Raw genomic sequence first — 20372 nt, 5'->3', positions numbered from 1 at the left:
TCTCCCTCCCCCTTGCTCTCTCCACTTGGGCCACTGCTCACTAACAAGTCAGAGAATTGCTGAGGCCCACCAGGTCCCAAGCCCTGCTCCTATCCCCAGGGTCCACTCTCAACCTCTGTGGAGGGGGAGGGGTGGATCTCCTTGCCACCCCCATGCCTTCAGTTCTCACTCTGCCAGCCCTGAGGACCAGGAGCCCCAGCATCCCAGTTCGTGAGAAGATGCATGTCCTATGACCACAGAACAAACCTTGCTCTGTCTTGTACCTTATCTGCCCTGTCAGTGGACTCAGCAGTGCTGCCCAGTGATTCCAGTCCCTTCTGAGACAGCCCCCAGATATACAGAGAGGATTTTAATAAACAACGGTCAGGGTTCTCTTGCCAAGCTGTGGACCCATCATGACTTGTTAGTCATCCCTCATTGATCTCCCACTAAGTCTCCGTAAGAAGGTCTTCTGCCTTCTGCCCATCCAGAACCAGGCATGGGCTCCTGACTGTTGGGGATCCTGCTCGTCTCTGCCCTGTTCTCCCCTTCAGGTTTGACATTCAGCAAAGCCTTCATGCCCTGAAGGGAGGCAAGGGCAGTAGACCAGACTGCTAGACAGACGGATGGACAGACAGATGGATGGACAGATGGACTGGTGGACACACACATACACACATATGCACAGTTCCCGACTTCCCCTCCAGGCAGTACACTACTGCTTTAGAAAGAGAGCATTTGTTCCAGACCCAGCCCTTCCACTCCAGTCTGGCAAGGGGTGGCATTCTCATGCCCAAGTGGGAAATTCAGACAGGGATGTCCCGGCCTTTGCCCTGCTGCTGTTTTAGCACGGTGCAACGCTGCGGGTCAAGAGACAGAACCCAGAACCCACAAGGAACCAACTCCTACGAGTCGTCCTCTGACTTCACATACTCACCCACATGAAATAAATGGAATAGAACATTTAAAGCAGAATCGGTCTTGCCTTTGCCTCGGCTGACCTCTTGTCCTTCATCCTGGCACTTGTGGGAGGGGCCTTCAGCATCCCAGGTCCCTCAGGCAAGGTCAGTGTCCACCAAGGAGCCTCTGCTATCAACCAGGCCGTGAAGACTAGATTTTGCTAAAGGCCAGCCCCTGACATGAATGACAAGATCATGGCATCTGCTTCTTGAAAAGAACCCCCTTGAAGCCAACTATGACTTGTTGCCATAACCATGGGGAGAGCAATGTTGCTATAATTTAATCAGGTTTCTGTTTCTTGCTCTCAAAGGGGTTCCAACAGTGATTTAGGCATGTGTGTGTGCACGTGTGTGTATGCATGTATGCATGTGCTTGTGTGTTTTTTGTATTTTGAGAGAGAGAGAGAGAGAGAGAGAGAGAGACTCTCATCATATAGCCCAGGCTGGCCTCGAACTCTGTACCTTCTGTATTCACCTCCCAGGACTTGGGATCACAGGTGTGGGCCATCCTGCCATGATGAATATTCACTCCTGCTGGGCAGAGAGAGGTTGGCATGGAGACAGGCTCCCCCTCATGGGGGTGTGTCCTGGACACAAGTCAGTACTCTATGCTACTGAAGTGGAGAGTGACAATTGATGACCCAGGTGACTACAGCTAGGGACAGAGGCACACCCCTGTCACCTCAGCACTTGGAAGGACAATGGGCAGATCCCCAAGTTCACATCCATCCTGGGCAAAGGAGTGAGATCCCATCTGAAAGAAAGATGTGAAACCTTTGTCCTTTATCGAGGACAGATGGAGGTGGGGGTAGGAGGCAGAGAGACTGTCTCTGATGGTGGCTTGCATGACAATCACATCATGGGTGTGCATCTGAGAACCCACAGAACTGTGAGACCCCAAGTCTGACCTTCAAGCTAGCTGTGACCTTGAAGACAATATCCAGTATGGACCAGTCCCCTGTGACAAACCCACCACAGCTGTGCTGGAACTGCTGCCTGCCATCTTCTGGCTTTCTCTCACTGGCTCTCCATGTTTTAGTGAGGTGTGTGTGTGTGTGTGTGTGTGTGTGTGTGTGTGTGTGTGTGTGTGTATTCTGTTGTTAAAAATCTTGGAGACTGTCAAATTATTTTTCTTTAGTAACAATTCAAGATCAAGAAGGAAGAACAACAGAAACTATCTTTTTGATGCTTCTTGCCTCCTGGTCCACAGCCTGCAGTGATGAGGGTTTGACAGTCCAAAGAAATGCCAGCAGGTAATCAAACCCCAGAGTGTCAGGGATCCCAGGAGCCAAAGGAGGCAAGTGTAGAGTCTGATTTGCATAGCCCCGCCCTTCCTGGGAAAGAGGAACCAGCTATGGATATAAGGGGCAGCTGACTCCAGAGGCAAGGCTGCAGTCAGCAAACATTCCTGGCCTCAGGATGGAGAAGGATCTCAAGAGTACTCCAGCTTGGAAGCTGGACAAGTTCATACAGAATCACCTCCTTGCTGACACCACCTTCGTTACTGAGGCCAAGGCAGACATAGAGTTCCTATGTGATTTCCTGACTGAGAGATGCTTCCAAGATGCCTCCCACCCTGTGAGGGTCTCTAGGATTGTGATGGTGAGTCTCATTATGCTGAGTTGACCAGGATGGGGTGGGAGAGAACTATCAGAAGCCAGACTGCAGTCCTTAGTGGGGAGTGAGTTACCTACCTGTTCTGTGCCTGGTGTACCCATGTATGCCCCAGCTATAGCACAGGGCAGAGAACAGAACAGAGACCCCACTTGCTGGCTGACTGGACTGATGGAAGGAAGCTCATTGCCCATGATTACATCTGTCAAATGGGACTTTATGATGACAGTCCCTACCTCAGTCACTGTGTAAGGCTGCAGACATGTTGCTTTGTAATGTTCACTCGTCTGTCAGAGATTCAATGTAGTTGTTAGTGATTGTGCTCAGTGTTTTACTTAGGGAGGATCCCTGCATATCACTTGTTATTTTCTCAAGTATTCTCTTTTTGTAAATTCAGTTTCCTTGATACTAAAAGGTCTCAGAGCAAATGTTAAGATTGTTACAGACTCTCTTCCTGTATGGTGGACATAGTGCATTTCTTTAAATGTTCCGTTATCAAGAGGGATTATGACAACAGTTTCACACATCTGTGGTAATTTACTCAGTCTCCTCTTACCCACTCCCTTGTACTTGAATCTGATCTCTACCAAAGAGTTGCCCTCTCTCTCTCTCTCTCTCTCTCTCTCTCTCTCTCTCTCTCTCTCTCTCTCTCCTCTCTCTCTTCTGGAAATAAATAGATAAAGCAAAGATATTCCTCATTCTGATTCTGGTTTATCTCCTGTACCACAAGGAGATCCAGGACAACCTGTTCTCCAGGGATCCTAATTTCACTCTTCAGGGCTGAATAGAATTCCACTACACATGGGTCAGGTTTCTCAGCCCAAGAGTCACTCTCAGGGATGGACTCCTACTCTGTTCAGCATCTGGACTGCCCAGCATGGCTGTCCCTGTCCCTTGTCATCCTCATCCTTGTCTTTTAGGGCGGCTGCTATGATGAATACTCCATGCTCAAGGGAAGGTCAGAGGCCACCCTGGTGGTGTTCTTTAACAATCTCACCAGATTTGAGGATCAGTTAAAGCGACGGGAAGAGCTCATTGAAGAAATTTGGAAACACCTGTGCCAGTTGCAGCACGAGAAACAGTTTAAACTGAAGTTTGAGGTCCAGAGCTCAGAGCAGGACAACTACAGCTCTCTGAGCATCAAGCTGAGCTCGCCCCAGCTCCAGCAGGAGGTGGAGTTTGATGTGCAGCCAGCCTATGATGTCCTGTGTAAGTCAGCCAGCAGCAGAGCCTCAGCCTGCCCTTCCTCACGCCTGAATCCTCCCTTCTATTTCTCTCTGTCTCTGTCTCTGTCTCTCTGTCTCTGTCTCTCTGTCTGTCTCTCTGACTTTCTGTCTCCGTCTCTCTCTCTGTCTCTCTCTCTCGGTGTGTGTGTGTGTTTGTCCTGGGTTTGCAGTTTTATTATGGAAACATTTATTATATTAATTAGGGCTGTGGGGGAGGGTTGCCTAGTCTCCTAGAAGTGTCTGTAGGCTACGAGTCTCCAGCTGTAAACAATTATACAAATTCAGCACACACTTGGGCTTCCTCCACCCAATACGGGACAGGCAAGTGTGTTTGCTGGTTTGTTTTCAGATAGGTGGATGGGCCAGCTTCATGTCCACCTATCAGACAGTGGGCCTGAGGAGGAATTCTCCTGTCTCTACCTCCCCAACACCGAGACTTCGGTGCAGACCCTAGTGTTCCTCAACCACAGCTTTTAACGGGGTCGCTCAGAATCTGATTTTGGGTCCTTGTCCTTCTCTAAGAAGCCTTTTACTCACAGAGCCATCTGCCAGGCCCTTGGGATATCCTACAGAACACGTGCATGGTGAACAGCCCTCTACATGGCTGAGATTGGGAACTGTGGGTCTCTGAAAGTGGGACAAGAGATAGAGCGAAAAATAAACACTTGTAGCATCTTCTGTCAAAGAATGAGAAACCCCAGACCTGTGCAGAGGCCTGGGTGTGTCTATAGGTTTGGAGGGAGTGGATGCATTATGCAGAAATTCCCAGAAGAGTTCTGTCCCCCTCTGGAAAACCGGAAACCCAGCACTCACAATTCCCACATGTACACACATGTGATTTAATTGACATTAATGATCCTGTAAACTAGTATCTCTCACCCTGTCCCATAGTATCTTTGTGTTGTCACACAAAGTGTGTCCCTAAAGCTACAAATTGCCAAACTCTACCCAAGTACAATCAGGAGCACCCATGAAAGACCAGGTTGGGCTTGGGGAGCTTTTAGGATACTTCAGGTTTTATATTTGGGGGACACAGCATCCCCTCTTGGCCACTGTGTGAACTGCCATTTACTTTGAGACAAGGCCCTTGGCTTAGGAAAGCCCTGGAAACAGTGCAGTCTCAGGCAGCAGGGACTGAGAGGGCCAGCCTGGGAGAAGGACCAGGGCAGCATGCTGTGGGAAGCTAAAAGAGGCTTAGAACCCTGCTCAGTGGAGGGGGCTCAGAGAGTGACCCAAAAAGGAGCTGGGAGAGGGCTGCCCCAGAAGCCTGTCCTGCTCGTGGACTTGCCCAGCCTATGGCAGCTTTCCAGTGGGATGGGAACTCTATCACAGAAGGACTATCTTGGGAATGCTCATGAGGATGACAGTCAAGAGGACCCCAGTCACAGCCCTAACCCGGTGACATAGCAAATGAGACCTACTGTGTGCTGGGTCCTGAAATAGTAATGAAAGTCTTGGGCGCTTCTTGGGACACTGAGGGACTGGACTTGTCCCAAGCTCCATCAGTGAGTGATTTGGGTCTGTGCCAGCATCAAAGCCTGATGGTATAGCCTGCTATAACCATGGCCACACACCTGCAGATACCCAAGGCACAGCCTTCAACCTCCTAGACTATTAACATGCACACACACCTACACATAGCCACACACACACACATACAATTCCATAGCCTGATGCACTGCAAAACTTCACAGGACACACACACTACCACCATGATCACCACATCCTGAAGCTCTCAGTACCTGGACCATCAAATCCCATGGCATTAAGTTAGGCACTACAGAGATTCATGCCCGGCTGACACACAGTGCCTAGGGAGACAGCTAGTGGATAAGGGCGATTGCTGCACAAGCATGAGGACCTGAGTTCAAATTCCCCACACCACCTATTCTTAGGAAATTCCACACATTAACGTATCCCCTGGTGCTATGGGAACAGAGACAGGAGAATCTCTGTGGCCTGATGGATGCCATCCAAGCAACATGATTACAGAGAGACCCTGCTGTAAAGAGAGGGGGTGACAAACTATAAAGGGAGACACCCCATCTCCTCTTTGTGGCCTCTGAATATGTGCGTTTCCCGAATCCCTGCACACACGATCCACCCACGATCTGAAAAGACTAAGCACAAGATCTGGTAGACAAATGCAGTGCAGAGCTCCATGCTACACCAGAACATGGTTGGCCATCATCAGATGACCGTGCCGCTCTCTGTGAGTGACCACAGTGTGCTGTCTCCTCGCACCCCTGTCTCCAGGCCTGTGAATAAGGCATCCTGCTAAGAGCAGTTCATGTGTGCCGTTCTGAGGTGTGGTGGGCTCATCTCTGTATGGGGAGTGATGCTTCCTGTGGATCGTCTCTGCCCTGTTTACTGAACCCCATAGGCAGTGATTGTGACCCTAGAGGGAAGGACTAGTCTGAGAGCAGAGTTGAATCTAAACGTGAATGAAACCTCCCTTCTAGATGAACTGAAAGAAAAACTGGAGCTTGACTGTGAGTTCTACAACAAAATCTATGCCCGGCTCATCCGTGAGTGCATCACCCTGAGGAAGGAGGGCGAGTTCTCCGTCTGCTTCATGGAGCTCCAGCAAAAGTTCCTGTGGAATCGTCCAGAAGACCTGAGGAATCTCCTCGTACTGGTCAAGCACTGGTATCAACTGGTAAGGCATGTGGTCTGGACACTGTGGACCCAATGTATAGAAAGTGGGATTCAGGACAGATATGAGGTCTATTCTAGTTCGCTGTCTGTTGACAATGATAGCTTTATCACATGACCAAGAGGACCTTGGGGAGGGAAGGTCTAGCATGGTTACACATCCCAGTCACAGCCCATGGTTGAGGGAAGTCAGGACAGTAAGTGAAGCAGAGACCATGGAGGAACTCTGCTCACTGCCTTGATCTCCATGGCTCACTCAGAATGCTCTATTACACAGAGCTCAGGCATGGCACCAACCACATCCATCACTGGTCACGAACATGTCCGCACAGACTACCCTGAACCAGACCGATTGAGGGATTGTCTCAATTAAGGCTGCCTCCTGCCCAATGAACCTACCTTATGTCTAATTGGCAAAAACTTTCACAAATGACCCTCTTTCAACCGGATGCACACACACACACACACACACACACACACACACACACACACACATCTCTATTGAACCATAACCTTACCTTCCTTGAATTTTTTGCTAAGACCTCATGTCAGTATCATGCCATAAAACACAATCTTTAAAAATACCGATATTTCTTAAAATTTCAGCACTTAAGAGTATCCTCTGAGGTGTGGACGCATATAAAATTTAAAACACTAGTGACATTCTTTCTTTCCCCCAAGAGGGAAGAACCAGGTCCCTGTCTCAATCATAGGAAAAAGCTCAGTATCTGATATCTGGTTCCCTGAGCTTCTCGGGCTCTGCCACCCACAGCTCACACAGTAGGTCTCAGCTCACACAGTAGGTCTCAGCTCACACAGTAGGTCTCAGCTCACACAGTAGGTCACACCTCACACAGCAGGTCTCAGGCTCAGGCCAGCTCTGCTGTCACATTGTTTCTGACAGTCGTCTCCCGCTCAGGGCAAGTCCAGTGTCTCTGGGTCTCCACTGCCATTGAGGCTGCACTTTCACCAATGGCTCCTCCTGGCCTCTCTCAGTGCCAGGGCTCAGCTGCTCCCCATGAACCCTCCAAAAGAGTTCTGAAACTCTTCCCAGAAGACTTGGCCCCTATGGTGCAGGTTTCTTCTCAATCAGAGCTGGTTCTCTGCCCCTGCTGATGAGAAACCACTGATTCTTAATCCAAACACAGCACACAGACAGCCCACATGAGCCTTCGCTTTTCTCTGAGACTTCACACTCCAGCCTCTGCCCCCTGCCTGCCTCTCAGCCTGCCTGAGTTCCATATTCCCACAAATGGCCCCTTAGGCTCTCAGATCTCCCCATCTTTTCTCCCCATAGTTCTAAGATCCTGTCTCAATTTTCCCAAAGAACAACATGGCGGGTCAGTCACAGCAGCAGTGCCCCCTCCCTAGGACCTGTTTCTGTCCTAGTCTGTGCTCACTGCTGTGGTAAAGATGATTCTGGAAGGTAAACTGGGGAAGAGAGGGATTGTCTGCCTCACATTCCTGCACCACACCCCATCACTGAGGGAAGCAGAGGCAGGAACTGAAGCACAGGCCATGGAGGAGCACTGCTAGCTGCCTGATGCCCTTGAGCTGATTTTTAAAAACAGACCAGTTCCACCTACCCAGGCCTGGTCCCTTCCACACTGATCAAAAAAAAAAAAATGTCCCATAAGCTTCAGTCCAGGGCAGGCTGATGGAGGCATTTTCTTAGTTGTGACTCTATCTTCTCCAGATGGCACTCTCTCTGCCAGGTTCACAAAGAGAAATGAAAATGGCACAAGGTGGGAAAATAGAAAATGGAGGAGGAAAAGTGGTTAGAGGCAGAACAGAGGGGTTCAGAGACACCAGGGTTTTGGGGAACAGCAGGGGGTAGTGTTGATGTAGGAGGGGGAGGGAATGGGGAAGGAGGACTTTCTATGCTTGTTCTAAGTGATTTCTTCTAGTCCACTTTCTAATCTGCTAACTCTCTCTTCAGCTGTGTCTAATTCAACACGCTATGGCTGCTGCTTCATTAGTGTCTCTGTATACCTGCTTCCTTCTCTGGCAAACACTTCACGTCACTTTCTATGGCTTCTATTTCCTGACATTTCAAGCTATTACCTTTTTTTTTTTTTTTTTGGTTCTTTTTTTCGGAGCTGGGGACCGAACCCCGGGCCTTGCGCTTCCTAGGTAAGCGCTCTACCACTGAGCTAAATCCCCAGCCCCAAGCTATTACCTTTTTAAGTGGAGGAGTTCTCAACATTTTTTCCTGGAAAATTTTTTAAATGTATGTGGTGTGTGTGTGTGCGCGTGTGTATGCGTGTGTGTGCGTGTGTGCGTGTGTGTGTACCTGTTAGCAGGAGTGCATGCATTCCTGCGTGTTTACCTGTGCATAAGATTGTGGAGGATCAGCTACTCCCCACCTTATAGGTCAGGGTCTCACATGTGATACACCATGTATTAGATCAGCAGTTCTGAACAGTCCTGCAGGTCCTGGAAGTCCATCTCTACCCCCCTTGAACTAGGATTATGAGTCAGCTACCTCAAGAGGCTCACACTTCCCAGTTACTTCAGAGACCGTGAGAAAACTTCCATAGTGAGCACTCCTTATGTCCCGCCCCCACCCTCACTCCTAGCTGTCAATCATGGTGTCTTGATTCCTCCTGTGCCTGCTAGTGAATGCTGTCTTTGTGGAGCACACAGGGTCCATCTCAATGACTCAGCTCTTGGCTATAGCACAGGAGGGGCCATAGACTGAATGTAAATGACTGGGTGAGGCTGTGTGACAATAAACCTGTAAGGACATCATCAGGTGGCAGCTGAATTGAGCCTGAGAAGTGGCTCCCACACAACAGCTGAGAGCCCCGTTTTTCTCACTGCCTTTCTCTTCTCAGTGTAAGGAGAAGCTGGGGGATTCGCTGCCCCCACAGTACGCCCTGGAGCTGCTCACGGTCCATGCCTGGGAAAACGAGATTCCAGCCAAATATGGAGCACAGACAGCTCGGGGTTTCCAGAGTGTCTTAGAACTGATCATTAAGTACACCTGTCTTCGCGTCTACTGGACATTTTATTACGACATTCTACACCAGGATGTCTCCAGCTACCTGCACAAACAGCTCCGTAAAGAAAGGTAGCTCGTTCCCACATGGCTGTGCTCACCGTGGGTGTCAGGCTGCAATGCTGTGAAAGGGAGAGGTGGGAGCTCTCTGTCAATGCAGCATCTCCTGCCCTGGCCACTGTCCCCTGACTGACATGAGGTCCTAACTAATGCCCTGGGAGCTGGGGGTTGGGGAGGGCACTGCTGTCTGCAGATGAGGAAACCAAGGCTCTGACATTGTCCAGACCCAAGCAGCAAAGGAAGGGCGGTGAACACATGGAGTGGGAACTGAGATTTCCCAACAGTAACAGCATCTTGAGGGCCATGAGGCACCAAAGACCAGTGGTGGACTAATTACCTGTAAATAATAGAGTACCATGTCACCCTAGGCAGTGACATGTCTTGATACTGTGTTGTGTTCAGTTTTCCCATGAGACTGGCTGGTCCAACTCTCCCCATCTTACAGATCAGAGAGGCTGAGGGACCTGCCCCAGGACACACAGCTACCAAAGGGTAGAGGATTCGAACCCAGGCCTTGTAGGTCATGCCCAAGGAACCCTCCAGTTTTGCTGTATGCTATGGCTGGGGATCTGGGCAAATTTGGATAGGGTTGCTCTACGAGGCTCCCCTGCCCCTGTGAAATGGTACCTGAGGCACTGACCAGATGTTCAATTCCCTCCCTGAATGCCGTTCTGCAGGCCTGTGATCCTGGACCCTGCTGACCCAACAAGGAACGTGGCTGGTTTGAACGTAGATGGCTGGCGTGAGCTGGCAAAAGAGGCAGAAGCCTGGCTGAAGTACCCGTGCTTTAGGCACATTGATGAGACCTTTGTGGGCTCCTGGGAAGTGCCGGTGAGACCCTGTCATCATCCTGTCCCCTTGTACACAGCTTCGGTCACTCCAACACTTTGGAGAATATTCTCAGGGAGCCATTTTGTTTTTTTCTAAAGGTCTCAACATTCCTCTGGAGGCCAACTGTGTGCTTTGTCTTCCAGCCATTTTAGAACCATTCAGAAATATCATGGGCTGGCAAGGTGGCTCAGTGGGTAAAGGCACAGCCAACACTGAAGACCTAGGTGTGATTCCCTAGAACTCAGTTGGTAGAGAGAGAAAAAAACAACCCCCCAAAATAGTCCTCTGATGTTCATTTCTGTGCTGTTACACAAGTGGTCACACACACACACACACACACACACACACACACACACAGGTGCACCCAGATAAAGAAACAGATACATAGACTCTGAGAGCTGAAGCCACTGGCTCAGGGACACTCGTCTAGTCATTGGCAGGGCTAGAATCCTGTGGACTCTGAAGCCACTGTCAGGTCCATCAAGCTTCCTGTCTTCCCTATCTCACTGTCATGTGGCCAATGGGACTCAGCAGGACTGTGTCACAGCCATAGAGGCACAGAGGGACCTGCACTTGGACCTGTCCCCTCCTGGAGCAGAGTCTGTCTGATGCTAGGGAACCGATGATGTAATTTGTGACCTCAGAGTGGGAGAGAACATGGGTGCAGTGATGTGGGAAAGAAATCTCAGAAGGTCAGGGAGGAAGGGAGAGGGGACATGGATTTGGCAGATCTATTAATGTAGTGTCTACCTGTGAGCCCAATAAATACACTCAGAGGGCATAGTCATAAGGGTACCCTGATGGCCTGCTTCCCACCTCTGTATGTGCTGGCCCCCTTTCTGAGGAGCTCCAGGTACACAGCCATGGTACCCCCATCAGGACTGGTTTAAATCCCCCTCCTGGAAGCCTTGCAGACGTCTCACGTGGTTGTACGGTTTTTTTGGATTTCTTTTTGTTTAATTTTTTTGCTTGTTTTTGCTTTTTGTTTGTTTTTGTTTTATTTATTTATTTATTTATTTATTTATTTATTTATTTCAGCCAGAGAAACAAGGAGGTGTCTTCCTGTGAGCACCACAGCCCTTGCCCAGGAGGCTCTGGAGTCAGGGGCATTCACTCCTCTGCTGCAAGACCTTGTCCTGCAGAGAACAGTTTGGTACACCAGGCTCCAGTGAGGGGCATCCAACCTGTGATCAGACTCTAGGCTTCTGATCCCGTCCTGCCCATGGGACAGCCTTCCTCACAGCCTGCTTCACCTGCCTTATCCTCCACAGTGCTCTCTGGGAGTCAGACTCCGAAGGAAAGAGAAGAGCTCAAACTTGGCTTCTGTCTGTCCACCTGTGGGGAGGCTCTGTCCACAAACATGTCTGATCATGAACAATTGACCACAGCAATCCCTGAGGGAGTGTGCACTCGGAGGGGTGAGTCCTCAGCCCACATAGGAACGGCTCAGCAGAGGAGCGTGGCCCGGAACGCTGGGGATCTGGCCAGTGTGCATCAAGGTGCACTGTTGGGCAAAGTGTGAGCTGGGGTTACGGCAGTGCAGGGAAATAAGATTATGTACACTTTAAAACTTAGGACCTTAAAACGTATGTGTGTGCATGTGAGGATGAGATTTGAAGCCCTGAATTAAAGTAAAATGCAAAGGACTAAACTAAAGTGAATTTCTTTATTTTCCCTAACTCCTCTTTTTCTCTTTCTGCCTTCCTTCCTTCCTTGCAACTGTATGTTATATGTCCCACCCTAAACTGAAACTCACAAAATTCCACCTGCCTCGAATTTCTAAGTTCCGGGGTTACACACACACACACACACACACACACACACACACACACACACACACCCCACTTCGTACAGAGGATAATGTTCCCACAGTTCAATGTGCTGAGCCAACAGTCTTACAGATACACAAATACATTAACTGTAAAATGTCCACTTTTGCAGTCTACACTTGGGCCCCTTCTCACTGTGAATGCACTGAACTTCTGAGGACTACCAGCTCCCACACCCTCCTCCTGTCCCCAGACCCTCCTCCTGTCCCCAATGTCCACTTTCAAACTCTGTGAAAGGGAAGGGGTGGATCTCCCTGTCCCCCATTCATTCAGTTCTCCCTCTAGCAGCCCTGAGGACCAGGAGCCCCAGTGTCTTCGGGAGAGGATGCCTGAGCCCAGACCATAGAACAAACCACGCTCTGCCTTGTTCTTTATCTGAGCTGTTGGGGGACCAAGTGATGCTGCTCTATGATTCCAGTCTTGCCCTTCTGAAACACCCACAGATACAAAAGGGGTTTAGTAAACAATGGTTTGTGGTCCCCTGCCAAGCCGTGGACCCATCCTGTCCTCCCTCGACTACCCCACATTAATGAAATTCCATGCATGATCTGTAATGGCTGCCTCCCATTTCTCCATGCTGGAATATCTTCCCCCTACATATGGATCTTTAAGATCAAAGATGGCAGTTGTGGGCATGGCTTAGTAGGGAAGGACTTGCCTAGTGTCTGACAGAGGGAGAGGGGTGTGTGTGTGTGTGTGTGTGTGTGTGTGTGTGTGTGTGTGTGTGTGTGTGTCTGTCTGTCTGTCTGTCTGTCTGTCTGTCTGTCTGTCCATGTCCGGGTGCTTACCCAGAATGCATGAGGACTGTTAAAGAGAATCATCCTGAGTTGCCTGTGGCTTTGATGTCAGAGCTGAGTAAACCACCAAGACCATCGTGGCTAAGCAGTTCTCTTCTCTCAGGAGCCGTCTGCTTGCCTTTGGATGGCGTGTGTATGTAGTGTGAGGTGAGGATGGGCTTTCTGTCCTGTCAGAGGATCACCAGCTTCCCGAGTCGTGCCCAAGAGGCCTCTGCCCTCCACTGTGTGCTCCGTACCCTGCTCAGGCCCCAGTTGACCATCCCGAGATCTGATCTTCCCGAATGTCAGGCGGCCCAGGTGAATGCAGACAAATCGCCTCAGATGAGGAGAGCTGACAGGTGGACACAGAGCACTGGGGAGCAACCTGCAGACATTTCTGGAAATGTGCTCTCAGGCACACCCAGAGGTGTGCTTCCATTTAGGGTCTGAGGCTAGAGAAGTTGGCCATGAAGATGAACCATCGTGGATTATGGGAAGGATCCCTGAGGGTTGAATGGGGCTGAGGGCAGTGGCAGTCACAGCAGGTCCCTCCCCCAGCTACCTGAATCCAGCCTCAGAGTTGGAACCCCTGAGTGCAGATGAAGAGGCTTCGTGGGGAACAGAACCCTGTGGGACCATGGTGGGCGGAGTATGGTTCCCTCAGTGGGCATGTACTGCTTACTGAGTGGGTGGGCCCTGGAGAGAAGGAAGCCTCTGGCCTTGGCAAAAGGTCAAAGTTGCAGACAGGGCCTGCAAGCCCAAAGTGTCGAGCCCTGCCACTTCCCTTCCCAGGATGGATGGTCTGTCAGCACCGCACAGCATCCCTCAGGAAGAGCAGGGATGAGCCACTTGGCTAGGGCAAAGGGCTCTTGTGCAGATCCAGGCTGGAGCAAGCCAGGTACTGCACAACATGGCAGTCAGATGCTCTGATATGGAAGTGTCAACTGTGGACATCCTTCTCCCTCTGAGAGACCCTGTATCACTGTTGTCATGGAAACGAACCAGCCACCATGAGGCTCCTCCCTTGGCTGCCCATTGCTCAACTCTGGACCCTGCTGTTATACTCCATGCTGTTTATCATTGGGGAGGCTCTCAGAGGTCCACATGAGGGGTCATTTCATCATGGAGAGATGGGATATGGCCACTACACATCACATGTGGGCTTTCCCATGGGGACTTGAAAGCTGACATATTGATTCCCCCTCTGCTTGGCAGGAGACATTGGAAGCCCTGACCATTGTTTCTAACACCCTCTGTGTGTATCTGGAGATGTTTCAGGAAGGGCAACACTGGGATCATAGATCGGCAACGCTGGTCCCCTGAGGGCTCAGATAAAGCACAAGGCAGCGGGTGACATGTCCTGTGGGACAGAAACATTCCTTCTTGTCAGGGCCACTTGAGTAAGAACTGAATGAACTGGGGCAGAAAGGATACACACACACACACACACACACACACACACACACACACAGGGTTATTCAGAGTGTGGGTGTTAGCAACAGAAGGCTCTGGGAGCTGGTGGTCCTGCACAATGCCTTGAATTCTTAGTGAGGATGGGCACATGTGAGTCCTTTGAGTCTGAGAAATGAAATGATGGTTCACAACACTAATGGATGGAACCATTAGGTCTCTGTGTGGAGGGGTGTGTGTGTGTATACGTGTGGTGTGTGTGCATGTGGTATGTGTGTGCGTGTGTTTCCAGAGCTTGAGTGAGAGACTGAGCCAGGAGGATTCCTGTGAGTTCCAGGTCAGCATGTGTCACATCTTGCATTCATGTCTCGATAGAGAGAAAGGAAGCCACAATCATTGTGATTTAACTCAGTGCATCAAAGCTGGTCACCGCCATCAGTGACCATGCTTCAAAGTTACATGTGTCAAAAATTCTGGACACTTTTACTCTCCCCACACCTATGGAACCCAGCCTGCATGGTGTAGCCACTCAAGGGCAACCTGAGTACACAGGCCACAGTCTCACCGTGCCATGTCCATGTGCGGCCAGGGAGTAGTTTCTGTGTCAGATAGGGCATGGCTAGCATCTAGTCTTGGGGACATGGACAGAAGATACAAGGGTTCCTCTCTTGAGTTTATGTGTAATAAGAGGCCTGGAAGGATCCCAAGCCCTTCAACAACTGTAGCAGTTTGGTTTGGCTCTAACCACTGCTGAAGGCCTGGACCATGTAGAGTCTAGTAACTGCTCAATAAATTCATCTAATTGAACCATGCACAGGCACAAGCGCACACACACACGCACACACACACACACCCTTATGGCACCTGCTGTACTTTATTGTTGTTGACAGACATGGTTGGACAGAACCTCCCAACAGGTGGACGGTCAGATGGAAGTCAAGCTTGAGTTCTTTCCGCCCCTTCTGAATCTGTTGAGGAAGGCTGTCTGTGATTGGACAGTATTCAAACATGGCGGGCGGGCATCAGAAGCATGGACTGTGATCCCGAGTGGGGCCCTCCCTCACTGTGTCAAGGTCCTGCAGGAGAGCAGCACGTGCCCCTGACTCCGGAGCCTCCTGGGCTGGTGCTGCTGGGTTCACAGCAGGATGCATGACCAGGCCTCATCCACCTGGGGATGGAGGGAAGGCAGGGCATGGTCAGAAACATCAAGTTTACACCAGTCATCCCTGCTTTGTGGCAGGAGAATGGCGAGATCCAGTCTAGCCTGGGCTACACTGCAGAAAGCCACATCAAACCAACCACAACAAAGAACAAAAACTAACCTGCTCTGAAGGCACGGGAACCTCCGTCTGTAATGAAAGGACACACAATCATGTCAGGAGCCTGCATTCCGACACGCAAGGGGATGCAATTCAGCCCTGGGGGGATGGACACCACGACTGGCCAGCCAGAGCTCTCAGAAAAAGGGCCAGCACATTCCCAGGTTGGAAAGATGGCCATCAGGACACCTTTATGGCTTAGCCTTCTGAGGGTACACATGGCCCCACCTGCAGTCTGCTTCTTCAGTAACAGATCTGCCGAATGGGATGTGGCCCTGCCACCTCTCTGCTGCAGGACAGCGCTGCAGGCCACTGTTCTCACAGCTGCCTCCCTCCATGCCCCCTCTCCCTTCCTTCCTGACCTTCTGAGGTTTCTTTTCCACATCATGGCATCCATGTTCTTCCCCATCCTGAGGTCACATGTGACATCATCAGTTCCCTAGCATCAGGCAGACTCGGCCCCAGGAGGGGACAGGACCAAGAGCAGGTCCCTCTGTGCCTCTGTGGCTGTGACACAGTCCTGCTGTGTCCCGTTGGCCACATGACAGTGAGACAGGGAAGGCAGGATGCTTCATGGACCTGACCACGAAGGGTTCAGAGTCCACAGGATCCCAGCCCTGCTGCGCCTTAGCTGAGCCAGGGGCTTCACTTCTGAATCTCCACTATACTGTCTCCACGTGTGTCAGCATGTTGTGTGTGTGTGTGCGTGTCAGCGTTGTGTGTGTGTTTGTATGTATGTATGAGTGTTTGAGTTAGTGTAAATGTGGGTGCATGTGGGTGAGTGTGTATTGTGTGAGTTTCTGTGACTGTGAGTGTGCATGCCCACGTTTGTAGCAGCACGGAGAGGAACGTCAGGGGACAACTTGGGGGATTTGTTTTTCTCCTTCTACCATATGGGTTTCTAGGGATCAAACCCAGGTCTTCAGAGTTGGCAGTGCCTTTACCCACTGAGCCATCCTGCCAGGCCATGATATCTCTAAATGGTGCTTAAATGGCGGTAAAACCAGGCAAGCTGCTGGACTCCAGTGGGGTGTGGAGACCTTTAGAAAAAGATCATGCCTCACTGAGAATATTCTCCAAATATATGGAGTGACGGAAGCTGTGTGCAAGGGGACAGGATGATGACAGGGTCTCACCGGCACTTCCCAGGAGCTCACTGGGGAACCACCCCTGTTCATAAAACATGGGCACTGCAGCCACAGCCTCGCCTCTGAGGCCAACCGCCGCCAGCCTTCTTGGTTCCCACCAGCCACGTTCCCTGTTGGGTCAGCAGGGTCCAGGATCACAGGCCTGCAGAGCAACATTTAGACAGAAATTGTTCAGCCTCCAGTGCCCCCAGGAAACACTGCACAGGGCTAAGAGAGTCGCCCAGTAGAGAACCCCTATCTAAAGCCTCTACCTTGTCCCTGCCCCACAGCATACAGCAAGACTGGAGGGATCCTTGGTCATGACCTGAAAGGCTTGGGTTCGAATCCTCTACCCTTTAGTAGCTGTGTGTCCTGGGGCAGGTCCCTCAGGTTCTCTGACCTGTGAGATGGGGAGAGTTGGACCAGCCAGTCTCATGGGAAAACTGAACACAACACAGGATCAAGACACGTCACTGCCTAGGGTGACATAGTACTCTACTATTTACAGATTCCCAACCCATATGACTTTGATTAATGCTGGAATATTTCAGATCCCATCCCATGGACTCCCCTTCCTTTGCTGCTTAATCTGGACAATGTCAGTGTCTTGGTCTCCTCACCTGCAGACAGGAGAGCCTAGCCCTGACTCCCAGAGCTGTAAGGCCTCATGACAATCAGGTGACAGCAGGACAGTGCCCAGTGCAGGAGATGCTTCATAGACATGAGCTCCCACCTCCCTTTCCACATAAGTGCAGCCTTGTACTGATGGGGAGCAGTGGGACAGGCTACCTGGATTTTCTGAGCTGTCTGTGTAGGTATTTGGAGACATCTGGGTGTTGAAAGTCATAATACTTTGTCCAGTAGATTCGAAGCTGCTGGTACTTTGTGACCAGTTCCAAGACTGTCCGGAAGCCCTGAGCTGTGTTGAACTCAGTAATTCCATTTCCACGTTCCCAGGCATAGACCGTGAGCAGCTCCAGGGCGTACTGTGGGGGCAGCGGCTTCCCCAGCTTCTCCTTACACTGAGAAGAGAAAGGCAATGAGAAAAACGGGGCTCTCAGCTGTTGTGTGGGAGCCACTTCTCACACGCTCAATTCAGCTGCCACCTGATGGTGTCCTTACAGGTTTATTGTCACACAATCACACCCAATCAATTAGATTCAGTCTATGGCCCCTCCTGTGCTATAGCCAAGATCTGAGTCGTTGAGATGGATACCCTGAACTCCACAAAGACAGCATTCACTAGCAGGCACAGGAGAAATCAAGACACCATGTGTGACAGCTAGGAGTGAGGGTGGGGGCGGGACATAGAGAGTCCTCACTATGGAAGTTTTCTCATGGTCTCTGAAGTAACTGGGAGGGGGGTAGGGAGATGGCTCAGAGGTAAAGGGTCTCCTTCCCTGTGCAGGGCTGAGAACTAGAGGTCAGATCCCCAGCATCTACATGAGTGTCAGCCTTTAGAGGAAACTGACTCATAATCCCAGTTCTAGCAGGTAGAGATGAGGCTCCCATCTGACTGTCTAGAACTGCTGATCGATCCAGCTCAGTGAGTCACATATGTGAGACCCTGACTGGTTAGAAAAGGTGGGAAGTTACTGAGAGCCTGCCCTCAGAATCTGCACTCAAATGCTAACAGTCACACATGCACACACATACACAACATATGCTCCCATGAATAGGTATAAATACACACACACACACACACACAGGGGGGGTTGGGAAAGAGAGAGAGAGAGAGAGAGAGAGAGAGAGAGAGAGAGAGAGAGAGAGAAACACTCAGAATATAACTAGAAATCATACATTTAAAGACATAATGTGGGGCTGGAGAGATGGCTCAGCCATTAAAGGCTGGGCTCACAACCACAAATATAAAGACATAGCTTAACAAGTCATGGAAATCAAAGTATACAAAAGTGACATGAAGAGTTTGCCATGGATGCAAAGAAAATCCAAAGACACAAATGAAGTAGCAGCCATGAAGAGTGAATTAGACACAGCTGAAGAGAGAGTTAGCTGATTGGAAAGTGGACTAGAAGAAATCATCTAGAAGAACCATGGAAAGGCCTCCCTCTTCTCAGATCCTCCTCCCCAATCCTTTTCCCTCTTATAGCATCACCCCCCCCCATCTCCACTCTCCCCTGCTTCCCTCTCATCCTCTCTGATTCCCTTCCACCCACTTTTTCTTCTACATTTTTTTCTCACTGCTTTTGCCAATTTTTATTATTTTTGTCAACCTGAGACAATAGAATCATCTGGAGAAGGTAGACGCACAAGTGAGGAAATGCCTCTACAATGTTTCTTCTTGGGTCGATTGTGAGAAAGGATTTTGCAACTTTGGGTTAAAAAACACTGTTGAGAGCTGAGAGCCTAACAGGTCTTTTGAGGGAACTTGAAAGACAGGAGGGCTGAGAGGCAGGCAGAGTGTGAAGTTTCAGAGAAGCCCGCATCTAGGCTGTCTGGGTGTCTGGCCTTGTTTGAATGAAGAATCAGTAATTTCTCATCATCTGGGGCTGAAAATCAACTCTAATTAAGAAGAACCTAGCACCATAAGGGCCAAGTCTTCTGGAAAGTGTTTCCTCGTGGTCAGCAAACAGAAGCTGTTGCCCAGGGGTCCCAAGACTGCTCCTGCAGGTGTCAGCTACACCTGGAAACCGCAGAGAGGTCTCTCAGGTTGTAAGTCCCACGAAACCTGCAGGTTTAGAGGGGTCTTGGAGAGCAGCTGTGTGGCCTGGCACTGACAGAGACTAAGAGAAGCCATTGGTGAAAATGCAGCCTCAATGGCAGTGGAGACCCAGAGACACTGGACTTGCCCTGAGCAGGAAATGACGGTCAGGAACACAGCAATGTGAGAACAGAACTGGCCTTGTTGTAAGATCCTGAAGTGGCCTTACCTCAGGAGGGCAACCCACATATCACAAATCGAAAAAGTGACCGCTGCAATGGCAAGAGGTTTAATGATCCATGTATGTGGGGTTGCTCATCCATGCAGGGAGAGGCAACCCCGAACCCAAAAAGCACACAACTTTTATTCCTTACAGAGGGCAGACTTCAGCAACAGGGTTAGCTGGCTCATTCTCATTGGTGGTACAAAGGACAAAGGATCTGGTCAGGTATTGGCTGGCCTGGTAAAGGGGCTGTTCTTGGCTCAGTTGGTCACTTTCCTCATCTAGCCCTGCACCTGGCCTTGGAAAATCACTGGGAAAGGGCTAAGTTGTCATGTCCCTCAGAAGTGGGGGGGAAGAACTGGGTGGTTGAGCAGGGTCAGGATGACACCTTGTGGTTGTTCTTGGGATTTACCATAGGGAGTGGTGGTGGGGGTCTTTCTGAGAACAGTTATTTTTGTTTTGTCTTAGCTTTAGCTTGGTCAGAATAGCCTGGTCAATATGTTGATCACCAAAATTTTGTCATAACATTAGGCAACCTGGCGTCAGATTTATTTCTCAACCTTGTTTTTACAACTTTGTTTCTCATATCTATGAAACTGTGAAACTATTTCTTCAGCCTGAGCCTGAGACCAGCTTTGTGAGCTGTCAATGGCAGAACCTGAGAAGCTCAGGGAAGTGTGAATCTCAGATATCAGATACGG

At 50.1% G+C, this 20372-nt stretch overlaps 2 protein-coding genes across 4 annotated transcripts in view; one reads left to right on the top strand and one right to left on the bottom strand.

Moving 5' to 3' along the window:
* The first annotated feature begins 2325 nt into the window (after window positions 1-2325).
* On the top strand, window positions 2326-11981 carry Oas1h (2 ' -5 ' oligoadenylate synthetase 1H). 2 transcript variants are annotated; one of them, NM_001009491.2, is given in 6 exon segments: window positions 2330-2540; window positions 3473-3761; window positions 6241-6437; window positions 9271-9506; window positions 10172-10325; window positions 11364-11981. In NM_001009491.2, coding segments are annotated over 6 exon segments (1089 nt in total). In that variant the 5' UTR covers window positions 2330-2357; the 3' UTR covers window positions 11394-11981.
* A 3218-nt stretch (window positions 11982-15199) lies between these two features.
* Window positions 15200-20372, bottom strand: part of Oas1a (2'-5' oligoadenylate synthetase 1A) — a 10651-nt gene continuing 5478 nt past the window's right edge. The window contains 4 exon segments of one of the 2 annotated variants that reach the window (NM_001436428.1): window positions 15200-15508; window positions 15663-15689; window positions 16796-16949; window positions 17576-17808. In NM_001436428.1, coding sequence (NP_001423357.1) covers window positions 15476-15508; window positions 15663-15689; window positions 16796-16949; window positions 17576-17808 — 447 coding nt within the window. In that variant the 3' untranslated portion in view covers window positions 15200-15475. 2 annotated transcript variants of the gene reach the window in all.

This window comes from Rattus norvegicus, chromosome 12 (assembly GCF_021556685.1).
Source record: "Rattus norvegicus strain SHRSP/BbbUtx chromosome 12, alternate assembly SHRSP_T2T, whole genome shotgun sequence".
NCBI lineage: Eukaryota > Metazoa > Chordata > Mammalia > Rodentia > Muridae > Rattus > Rattus norvegicus.
This window is presented reverse-complemented; position numbering and strand designations above follow the sequence as displayed.